The following is an 11,112-nucleotide window of genomic DNA, read 5'->3' on the forward strand; positions in this document are numbered from 1 at the left end:
TTAGTCGATTGGTTCATTAGTTAAGGCATGAAGAAGGGAAAAGTAAATTAACACAACTAGCCTTTTTAATATCAATTTTAATGTTATGGATAATTCCATAAATATTATTTGAAAATGCGCTTGTTTGTTCGGCTTAATGAATGCACCGATCTTAGCCAAATTTTGCATATAGATAGCTCGTCTTTGGTGGCTAGGGCTAAAGATGCATGCCCGAGATAACTATATCTACCCATGTTCCCGGCGTTTCACTTAGAAATAGGGTGAGAAAATGGGTAGATACAGTAATCTTGTACCGTAAACAATAATTGGCGGCATGTTTTCAAAATCGAAATAAGGTTGGCGATGTCACGGGCAAAAGCAACTAGGTGTATAAACTGAAATATAATAAAAAATATTTGTTAGTTTGAAAGCTTTATTACACGTGTTACAAGTATTTTATGTATTTTTATGCAATTAGCACATAGACTTACGTATTGTATTTTGATGCGTCGCGTCAGATCAGATCAGAAGCCTATCGGATTAATAGGCGCCTTACGCACGCCTCTATACAAAATGTACAGCTTCTAATACACCTTCAGACGCGTTACGACCCGAGTCATAAGTCTAATGTGAATCCAGCTTTACTTATCACAACTATTACAATTCTAAGGCAGAATATATGCGTGCGTTTACTCATATTGCTTACACGTACCCGCCTGGCTAATGCGTGTTATTTAATTTTACATTTCGAGAGAATTTCCCGACCCAAAAGAAGATACGTAAATGCAAAGCCAAAAAAAATTAATAATATGATGTAATTGTTGTTATGTAAACTAGACGGTGAGGCAATAAATTTAATTATTTCCTGAAATCATGTGTATTTTTTTTTTAAATTTTAGCCACGTTTATTCCTCGTAAATTACTCTCAATTTTAAAACTTTGTTTTATAAAAATGTTAGCTTGATGTGAACCTTTATATCATTTATCATTAGTCATAAATTATAAAACGGTATTTGGTTCCGTACCCGAAGAGTGCCAACGGAACCTTTTTACTGAAATTGCAATTTTTTCTTCTGTATTACATGAAATTTTTCCAGAATTACTATATAAACTTAAAAAATAATAGGAGTTCAAAAGAAAAATGTTTTTTTTGTTGAACTTAATAATATTAATACTTTAAGTAAAATTTAACTCGTACTTAGCGTGTGTTTTTAATTCTTTCGTGTCAGCCTCAGCTAATGAATAATAAATCGATATCTACCTAAGTGCGGGATTTACAACAATTTTCAGTAAACATTATTTATTATTTTATCATACATGCTTCATGTTGTGTCTCTAGGCGAATAAGTGAATGCCCTTTGTAAACTGAAATTCATCTTCTGATGTTTTTCCCGATATCCCGGAATCAGATAGTCCCAATAACTCATCACTTTGCCCGTCTTGAGTACTCCTGAAATAAGACATTAGTTGATAATATATATTTTGTATTCTTTACAATAAATGCAAAGTAACTTTTGATTTTGTTTATTTTTAAACATTGGTTTTGTAATTAACAACGGAACAGTAATACCAGTTTTCGTCAAGTTATGTTCTAAACAGCGTTCTGTTCATCAAACAATAACTTTGGTACACTTATAAGGAATATATTTTATATCGACAAAAAACATCTATATCTAAGTAATTTAAAGAGATAAGATGTTCTTAAGGCCGAACGCATCGCTTTTCTCGATGATCACTCTGGTCAGTATGTCTGCATATACAAGTCTTTCTTAACTGTCTAGAGGTATCGCATTAGAATTTCAACCACATAGTCTAGCGTAAAAAACCAGCATTACAAATGCGTATGCGTTAATTGATCGTTTAATGATAAGAGTTAACACATTCTAACTTTTCATGCGTTAATAGTCATTATTATCCCTTCAGCCAACTACAGTTCAATTTAATTTTTACAATATTTATCATTGTCTTATAGGGGACTCTCAGAGACGTGCTGGTATGCTCACGATGTTTTCCATCACCATGGTATTTTATTGCAAATGTGAGTGATCCTTGGTCCTACCTAAATTAAGGGAGGTACGCCAAAGCCCTAGCCAATAGGCTATCACCGCTTTTACAACTCTAAACCGAGTGTTTAATTTTTACCTGTATCATAATTTACGAGTACCATTAAAGTTTATCTTACCTGCTGTTTGCGCGATTGAAGTCAACTTCTCCCGAGAAGCTGTCTGAATCATCGTTAAGTGATATCTGGGAATCTGCAATGTGCAAAAATATTTTTATCATAATAATCACCATCTTCCTGCTTAAAGCCGTTATCCACCACGTTGGTCCAGTGCGGATTGGTGGACTTATATATATATACAACGTGTAAATGAAAACATAAATAATACTTATAAAACAAGTTTTAGACGTAAATTATGTACTGTCTCTAAGACTTATCTGTGAACCGAAACGCTAATAGATTTTGAGTAAACCATAGTTTTTACTGAAAGAAAAACACTTGCAAAATTAAAATTTACTGCTACTATATTAGGTACGCGTTGCGTAGCGTAGGTACTATGCGCGTGTCGGTCTTTTATCTACAATGGGGTTGTCATAAGTAAACACTTAAGATTGTTTTGAGTTCGTTTGTATGGTAAAATAAATATGATTTTTTTGATTTAATATTTTAACAGAATGTTTTCTTAGGATATATACTTATGCATCCTTCAAATTACACATTGTATATATATATACCTTGGCCTTGAAGTTCCAATGATTGAAACTAACATCTTTTGTTCTAGGGCTTTTCAAAATTCAGTATTAATTTATTTCATACAAAAAAATAATTGTTATTTCTGTAAAGTGACATAAAACTGTGAAACCAAATACATGTGATCAGCGAAACAGTTACCATAGTCCACTGCAAGCACGCAAGATAGAGTCGTGGTTCAAGCGATGTAGCCGATGTTACATTACATAGTAGTAACGAGTAGAGTAGCTTTGTAGAATATCGAATATATTACAAACTATAGAGTTAAAAAAAAGTCGTAGAACAAAAGTTATTAGTTTTAATGTAAAAAACTACAACAAAAATAAAAACAAATAAAGTATGGATAAACCGATAAAATCAGGAGATATAATTTTTGTATGTTTTGCAAGCTGTTTTTTGTTTCTTGTTAGTTTGTTGGTTTTTTTTTCTTTTAGCGCGCTAATCAGTGGAACTACTGGTTTGATTTGCAAACATCTTTGTGTTTTATAGCGCTTCTAGTCTTAAGGAAAACTATATGAGGGGATGAAAGTTGGTATTTAAGTCGACCATTAAAAATAGGAAAATAAATGTTCCAGGATTTTTTAATAGAGGATTCCGATTCAAGAAAATGTAGTTGAAACCCCATTATTTATGAAACTTAAAGATTGTTTAAAGTCAAATAGGTTCATCCATTGCAGTTTGGCAAGCCTCAACTATTATCACTTGATGATACTGGGACGCTTTGTATTGCTGAACATAAAAACTCATTGTTTTGACCTGGACTGGGAATCGAACCTAGAGGATCCACTAGGAGCCTGGCCCTGTCCTGGGGCGGTAAATTCAATTTCAAAAATGTTTTATTCATGTAGACTATATTATAGGGCACTTATGAAGCGTTCCTACATTTAACATGTTACACTAAAGGTTACACGAATGCGTGATAACTGCATTCGTTAACTTAAAACTAAAGCTAGGAGGGTTCCAAGCTTTGGTATACAGCCATATGTTTGGCGTGCTCCTAAAATTGCGCTTATTATAACGTTCCATTACCGGAGCTTGTAGTGGCGAGGCGGTGCGTGGTGAGGTACTCGGCGGAGAGATACGGCGGCAGGTCGTCGGGCGCGTCCCCCGCGCCCGCACCACCCCCTGTGTTGCCCTCCGCTCCCAGCGTCTCCACCACCGACAGCCATTGCCCGTTGTGGCAACGGAACCGCTCCACCTACGGCCAACGAGCTCGATTCGAATCAAGAGTGTAAAGTTCAGTAGTAAGCGACCCACATAGCCTGTCGGGACACTGTCAACACACTGGCAGTGCTTCGAACTAATCTTATATCTTTAAACGAGCAATTCTTGTATATATATAATTGGAATCTCGGAATCGGCTCCAACGATTTTCATTAAATTTAGTATGCAGGGGTATTCGGGGGCTATAAATCGATCTAGCTAGGATTCACTTTCCTTTTATTCGTGTTTTCCGGTAATAACCGATTTGGTGCAGACGAAGTTGCACGGATCAGCTAGTGTATAATAAAGAAGAGACCTTATAAATGATTAATTGTTATAACTTAACAATTATTCATTGTAGAGTCAACATCTCCTGAGGATGCTCCGGTTTCGGAGCGAAACGTTCGTAGAGGGTACATTGTCGAGGATCTGTTTGGTGTGGAGTATAAGGATTGAAGAAATTATAAATTAGACCATACCGATTCTCCTTCTTTTCGCGGAAATTAAGCTTAATTTTCATAATATATCATGGATTTCCCCAAAGTTACGCCTGCTTCTATCCAATACTTATAGATGATAGAATTTTAGAAGTTGTCAGAAACCATCCGCGTGTCTACTATGGTTCAATAGCGGTGGTTTGACGAGCTCGTCCAGTCTTTATTGCTTACGTACAAATTAAAGGTTTTTTTTATTTCCCAGTATGTTCTGTCGTGGATGCTCTATCAAAATATAATAATTTAATATTATCTATATTAAAACGAACATAAACTTGCACGTATTTAAAAAGTATACTGTTAACCTACGTTGTCGCAGAGTCACTACAATAGCAAGCCCAGAGTGTTTTGTAATAAAATCTACTTTCTTCCAGTTTCTTCCAGTTATATTGTTTTCGGTGAGTTCAGAATGTCTAACAGTTAGGTATATAAAGTAGTTACAGCTACGCATATCTAAAACAATTTACCTTGATCCTGGCTGCCCAATCATTTTGCATCTGAGAAATAATGTCGAGACACGAATCGCACATCTTGCGTATTTCAGCATTTTTGTCTTGCATAAGATCGATTAAGTATGCGGGTGCCTCTGTAAAGTAATATTAACATTACATGCTGTGTTTTCGCAATAGTTAAGACGAATTAAATTCAAAATTGTAGGCCCAGCTTAAATAATTCTGAACGTGGTGTCTGTTTAAAATCTCTTTGTTTTATTGTTCAGAGTAGATATGAATATTTTGTTAAAAATAATAATACTTGCGGTCTCGGTATGCCGCTCTGATAAGATACGCGATACAGCCCTTTCCATTACGAGTCTGTTTTTGCTCGATCATCTAAGAAGAGCTAACAAAGAACTAGGTGTCTGGTATGAGAAACTGTTTCCCAGTATTGTACCTAGATGGCGCTCTTTCGATACCGTCGTAGCGAACTTCCACGCGATCGAATAAGTTAACGTAGGTAGAAAATCTGGCGCTTTGAACCCGAGACTATTTGAAACGCGATCTTGATACGATATAAACTAAAAAGCGTCCATAATGGGATACGACGCTGACTACGGTTCGACGAATGAGGCAGTAATATGAATACGGTTCTACATATCTGGACCCAGCTTTAAGATCGTGTCATGACCGGATTCGATTTTAAAACATTGCAAACCAAAACGCAACGCTTTGCGCATCCAGAAAAGAACACAGTGCGTTTTTTTTCTATTTACTTATACTTTTTTCCACTTTCCGTTCATCATCATCATATCAACCGATTACCGGCCCACTACACGGCACGGGTCTCCTCCTTAATTTATATTAGAATCAGTAATCCTTTTATTATTATAAAATTTTTCATTTAAATATATAATAAGAAATCCTTACTGCCAAAATTGATCAGAGGTATGTTTTGAATTTTTTTTCTGTTGAGAAAATGGTACTCTGTCGTGTATAACCACTTAGTCATAACATAGTTTATTAATACTTGAAAGTTATTTCAATCCCAATTACCAGAATTCAGCACCTCAATAATGCTAGTAAGGGGCACGTACCGGTGCTCGAGACGAGGTGGTTGGCAGCGCGTGGGTGCGAGAGCAGTTGTCGGAATGCAAACACGGTTTGCAGCACGTGCTCGTCGTCGGCTTGCCGTTGACGCAGTGCGGCCACGAGCGCCCCGCCCGCGCGTGCCGCTAATGCCGTGGCCGAGCGCTCGTCCGCCGCCAGCGCGCCTGCCGCCACTACCGCCTCTAGCACCAACTCCGCGTCGCATTGATTCGCGCCATCCAACAACTTCAATATGCAAGCTATCAGATTGTATCGTTCGACGACGGCGTAAATGTCGATGTTATTATTCACGGTGAGTATGTTGCTCAGTGTTCCTAAGCACTCGATGACGAATTCTTCGGAAGCGTTGCCGCTGGTAACGGCGTCGGCTATGTCTCCGACAAACTCCTAAAAGATTTTATATTATACAAAAACATAACATTAAAATTTTGGATCATGGACATCAAAATCTTCAAAGGTATAGAAACTGGATGGGCACAAAAAATGTGGATGCCCGAGTTTGCAAGATATATATTTAATACAAAATTTCTTACAATCAAGCCTTTCATTCTTCTCAGCAAATTCTCTTCGATAGATACCCATATTATAAACAAAAGTTTTGATTCATATGGAAGTAGGCACTTTGGATTAAAAATATGCCATCCATGCATAGTATTACTAGACAAATAATATTTCTTTTGTGCGACTTTCTGTATGAATTTTTCGACAAATTCTCTCTCGATACTGATTTTGATAACACGAAAAAACTATAACTAAAAGTTTGTTCTCGCTCTTGTTGTCCTAATCCTAAGGTTGCTTGGAAAGAGATCGCTTCTAAGCTATAAGGCTATCTTTTTTATTCTGCTCCAGTCTTTGTGTTTCTCTCTATACATGTTTAATATTCCTTACTGTGTAGTGGTGTACTAATAAAGAGTTTCAATAAATAACTTTAAAATTACTTGCCACGAAGAGAGGTTTAATCTGAACATGATGCGACAAATTTCGAACGAGTTTCATCAGCATTGCATTTCGATGCCGGAAAGCCCTCGCAAGGAGCTCCCGGAGACGGCCCTCGGCAGCCATCTGTTGAGCGGCGCGGTCACACCATGCTAAGTTAACGCACAGAGCCAGCAGTACATCTGTGGTGCCTGGCCCACTTTCACAGTTTACTTCACTGTTCACATTTAAGAGTAACATGTCTGTTAACTGGAAAAATTATATCATTATACTTTCACATTTGAATACAATAAATACAAATATTGCTATTGCTAAATTAGTTTCAAATGAACACAGAAAGCTACACTTATCACAAAATAGTGCAATACATTCGAAAGCAAGTTATGAATTCACCACTTAGTGGGTACAGATGGCTGAAAGAAAAAAGAAATCCCAGTTTTAGTAGGCAAACTTTGTGATAAATCGGATGGTTCTTCTTGGCAGTCACTTACCATTACATTTTTAGAGAGCCGCCTTTCTCTAATGATTGAGTGACTATATTTTTGTAGCACACATGTGTTCAAAACTGTGTCATAACTTTATAAGAGTTCTTGTATGAGTAAATGTATTGAAAATAATTACTTAAAATTTACAGCAAGTGATACCAACATAATATAAATATCATATTTTAAACTTACTAGTTTGACACAGTCTGATTGAGTAAACATGAATTTCACTCGATCATCTAAGCTCAGATGATAAAGAATTTTCATTGCCAAATTTATATGCTTATCATCACCTGAAGTAAAATAATTAAGTGTAATTAATTTATCTTACAGGTATTAAAAATCACTTTGACCTTAATTAATTGGACACTTACTTGTGAATTGCACAAATTTTGGCAATAGATTGACCTTCACCATCTTGTTGCGCAACTTTGTGTCAAAAGTCAAATTAAAGAGAAGTTTCAAGGTTACATTAATTAAATCAGCATTGGGCGAGTTTAACAATGGGGCCAGTTTCTCAATAATACTTTTTGAGGCCATAGCATTCTTATTTTCAACAAAAATGGACAACTTTTGTAAGAAGGATACAATTAGAATAAGAAGATCAATGTTAGAATGTCTCTCCATTGCACCAATTAGTAAGCCAACTACATCCTTTTTGTGCATCTTCTCTTCCACTTTAACATTATCTGCTATGTTTAAAAGCATATAAAAAGCAACTCTAAGCAACTGCTCCTGCCTTTTTGACAAAGTTTTAAGTTTTCTTTTCATTTGTTCTTCATCATTTTTTGATAGAAATTCATCAGAGGCATTACACAGCTCTTCGTGGTAACTAGAGACTACAGAACGAGTTTTTTGTATGTTAACATCAGCCACAGCCCATGTTCCTGATTTAGGCCTCCTTTTTGGTTCTGGTATACGACTCTTTGGTAATTCATTCTGAAAATATTTTAATAAATATTTACAACATGGAAATAAAATTATAAGAATCCCAAATTGATAATTATGACTGAAGTTTACTTGGAAAATCTTGTTGTAAAGTATTCTGTACTGAAACAATGTACATTGCTCTATAAATGAAGAGTAAAATAATAATAAATTATAAATATACTATGACAATACACACATCGCCATCTAGCCCCAAAGTAAGCGCAGATTGTGTTATGGGTACTAAGATGACTGATGAATATTTTTTATGAATAATATACATAAATACTTATAATATATAGATAAACACCCAGACACTGAAAAACATTCATGTTCATCACACAAATATTGTCCAGTTGTGGGAATCAAACCCACAGCCTTGGACTCAGAAAGCAGGGTCGCTGCCCAATGCACCAATCGGCCAATAATGTTTCTACAGACTGACCATGGATTAGTATATTTCTAAAAAGTTTAAGGCCACTTACCTTATTATCTGGCAGGAAGACTTGTTTTTTACCTTCAACTTTTTCCTTCCACTGATCATATCTTTTCAATTCATAATCTATAACATCCATACATAGAGAGCCAATTTTGTACTGAATTATAACTGAGTGAAACTCAATATAAGTTGAGAAACAGAAAAATGTGTATACAATATTTGTACTCAACTCAATGCTTCTCTTCCATTCTTCTCTCAGAACTCTAGAGAGAGCACTCAATAAGGCTTCTGAAAATTGAAGAATATTATAAGCTGTATTATATGTCTCTATTTGTACCTGTATTCAAAGTAGTTCATTAAATGCTTGCACCTTTGTGTTATGGCTAATGAAAGTATAAGTGAGAAATATCAATTAACATATACATGGCTTTAACAAGAACCTTGAGCTGTATTGGATGAGTGTTTAACCAGTTCAGTAGCAAGCTAAATTATTTCACTACCATGCTTTCTAATTTTCATCAAACAAAAACTAAGTATTATTACAATGAGGTTTAACACAAAGAAGTAAGTAGCCTGTCTATCTCCCCTACTTGCATTAAACGGTAACCTGTGACCCATCCATATTTTCCATACACATACTTGGATTACTTAGCAATAAATTTTTAGTTGTGATGCAACTGTCAACAGGCTTAAACGTTTTCACTAGGTTAATTAATGTAAAAATTATTTCTTAGATGCTAGGTACCTTTTTTAGTACAACTTACAACTGATTAAGGGTACGACTACAATACTTAGACTGCATCATCATTTACCACTAGGTGAGATTGCAGTAAAGGGCTAACTTGAAGTGAAATTTAAAAAAAAACTTCGGCAGCAGGATATTCACAGAACTTATGAAAGTCTGTATATGTATTTCATTATGTACAAACGCTCACCATTTCTAGCCAGTTCTATTAGATTGTCCGGATTTCGCGCAAGCTGCAATATGAGAGCTGACCCTTTGATTTTCTCAGGAATGTCATCGTAAAGTAATTCAACATAGTCATCAACACGACCAAGGACAGCAATAGGCACACTTTCAACAGGACTCATAGCAGATGCGCTTAATTAAATCCTGCAAAATTAATAATAATCATTCTGAATAGTACTTTCAATCGTAAACAGATGAGATTGTAATTAAAACAATAATTTTAAAGTAACTAGATACAACAAAACAGATGGTTGCCGTAAATCAATATCTCCACCTCTACTTACTTGACTTATGAAACAAATATTTACATTAAAGTCTGTAGTACTGTTACGGTGTACTCACAGTTATAATCAATCAAAAAATAACACATTTATTCATCATTAAAATTAGCAACAGTATTTTTATTTTTGTTACTATATAAAAACTATGGAGGGTTAGGTAAGGAGAGTCATCTTATATGGGAGAAAAGTTGAAAAAGTGTCCAGTGTAAATAACAGTTCAAAAATCCTCCACAATGGCGCTGGTGGGTGCACAGGGTATGGTATGAATGTAGCAATCGTAGATGAATTGAATATGCAGAGTTAAAAAATTTAATTAATAGACTAAAGTAGTTAATTATTGAGAATTTCAACAACTTACGTTGTACAAAATATTGTGGTAAATATAACCTTACTTCCTTGTATCTCCATAATTCCTTGTTTATTTTTCAAGCCTACTCTAACAATATTTATATTTGGCGCTTCTTTTAAGAGTTACCCTGATGCAAATGTGGCGCCATCCTAATTTAATACATTTTGACGACACTTTTTCATATACACAGATGACTCTCCTTACCTCTACCCTCCATAATAAAAACATAATTTCACATAGACTTGACCATGACATTTACCATAGATATGATATGTGTATTTTAGTAAAAAGTCTGTGGTTAAGGCCACTTCCATACGCAGCGACTTCAATCTATTCTTGCCACGACTTGATGGTTTACTATAATAATTGATATGATATACACGATGTAACTAAAACCTCTCTAATGTTAATAAAGAGGTCAGAACCCGTAACAGTGTAACTTTTAGACCCTTTTGGATAATGGGTATACCAATCGGCGTACCCAGCTTCCGGTCAAGAGGATGGCAAGTAAGATTTTTGTAAGTCAGATCGTCCGTGGCTGTTTTGTTTGTTTGAAAACTTTATTGCATATACACATTTTATACAAAGTAAACACATATAGTACCGAAGAAACAGAATAGAGAATTTTGGGTGGTTTCTTTGTATAATTTTTTTTAATTAATTTATAAATTACACCTGCCCTCCCCTCCTTCAGGTATACCCATGGGTGGTTGTAGTTTTCCATAAATGCGAGAAAAAAAGTAATCAGAACAC

The 11,112-nt window shown here is 35.3% G+C and overlaps 1 protein-coding gene across 3 annotated transcripts; it reads right to left on the bottom strand.

The window, feature by feature from the left end:
* Window positions 1-859: 859 nt before the first annotated feature.
* Window positions 860-10,392, bottom strand: LOC120635757 (kinesin-associated protein 3). 3 transcript variants are annotated; one of them, XM_039906920.1, is made up of 11 exons: window positions 10,369-10,392; window positions 9,695-9,873; window positions 8,806-9,047; window positions 7,768-8,332; window positions 7,586-7,686; window positions 6,915-7,157; window positions 5,960-6,359; window positions 4,896-5,014; window positions 3,761-3,929; window positions 2,162-2,234; window positions 860-1,429 (listed from the first exon to the last, which is right to left on the bottom strand). In XM_039906920.1, the coding sequence occupies exons 2-11, from the start codon at window positions 9,849-9,851 to the stop codon at window positions 1,315-1,317; spliced, it is 2,184 nt and encodes a 727-aa protein (XP_039762854.1). In that variant the 5' UTR covers window positions 9,852-9,873; window positions 10,369-10,392; the 3' UTR covers window positions 860-1,314. The 3 variants fall into 3 exon arrangements, with proteins under 3 accessions (XP_039762854.1, XP_039762844.1, XP_039762835.1); XM_039906910.1 differs by lacking the exon at window positions 10,369-10,392 and adding an exon at window positions 10,038-10,133; XM_039906901.1 differs by lacking the exon at window positions 10,369-10,392 and adding an exon at window positions 10,014-10,133.
* Between the last annotated feature and the right edge of the window lie 720 nt (window positions 10,393-11,112).

The sequence above is a fragment of the Pararge aegeria genome, chromosome 3, assembly GCF_905163445.1.
Source record: "Pararge aegeria chromosome 3, ilParAegt1.1, whole genome shotgun sequence".
NCBI classification, from domain to species: Eukaryota; Metazoa; Arthropoda; class Insecta; order Lepidoptera; family Nymphalidae; genus Pararge; species Pararge aegeria.

Bases quoted from the DNA above. Each gene is read 5' to 3' on its own strand.
- LOC120635757 (XM_039906920.1), bottom strand. From the start codon at position 9,851: ATGAGTCCTGTTGAAAGTGTGCCTATTGCTGTCCTTGGTCGTGTTGAT. The intron at 7,687-7,767 runs GTAAGTGTCCAA...ATTTTACTTCAG, and splicing joins AAAATTTGTGCAATTCACAA to GTGATGATAAGCATATAAAT. The intron at 5,015-5,959 runs GTACGTGCCCCT...ATTACTTTACAG, and splicing joins CCACCTCGTCTCGAGCACCG to AGGCACCCGCATACTTAATC.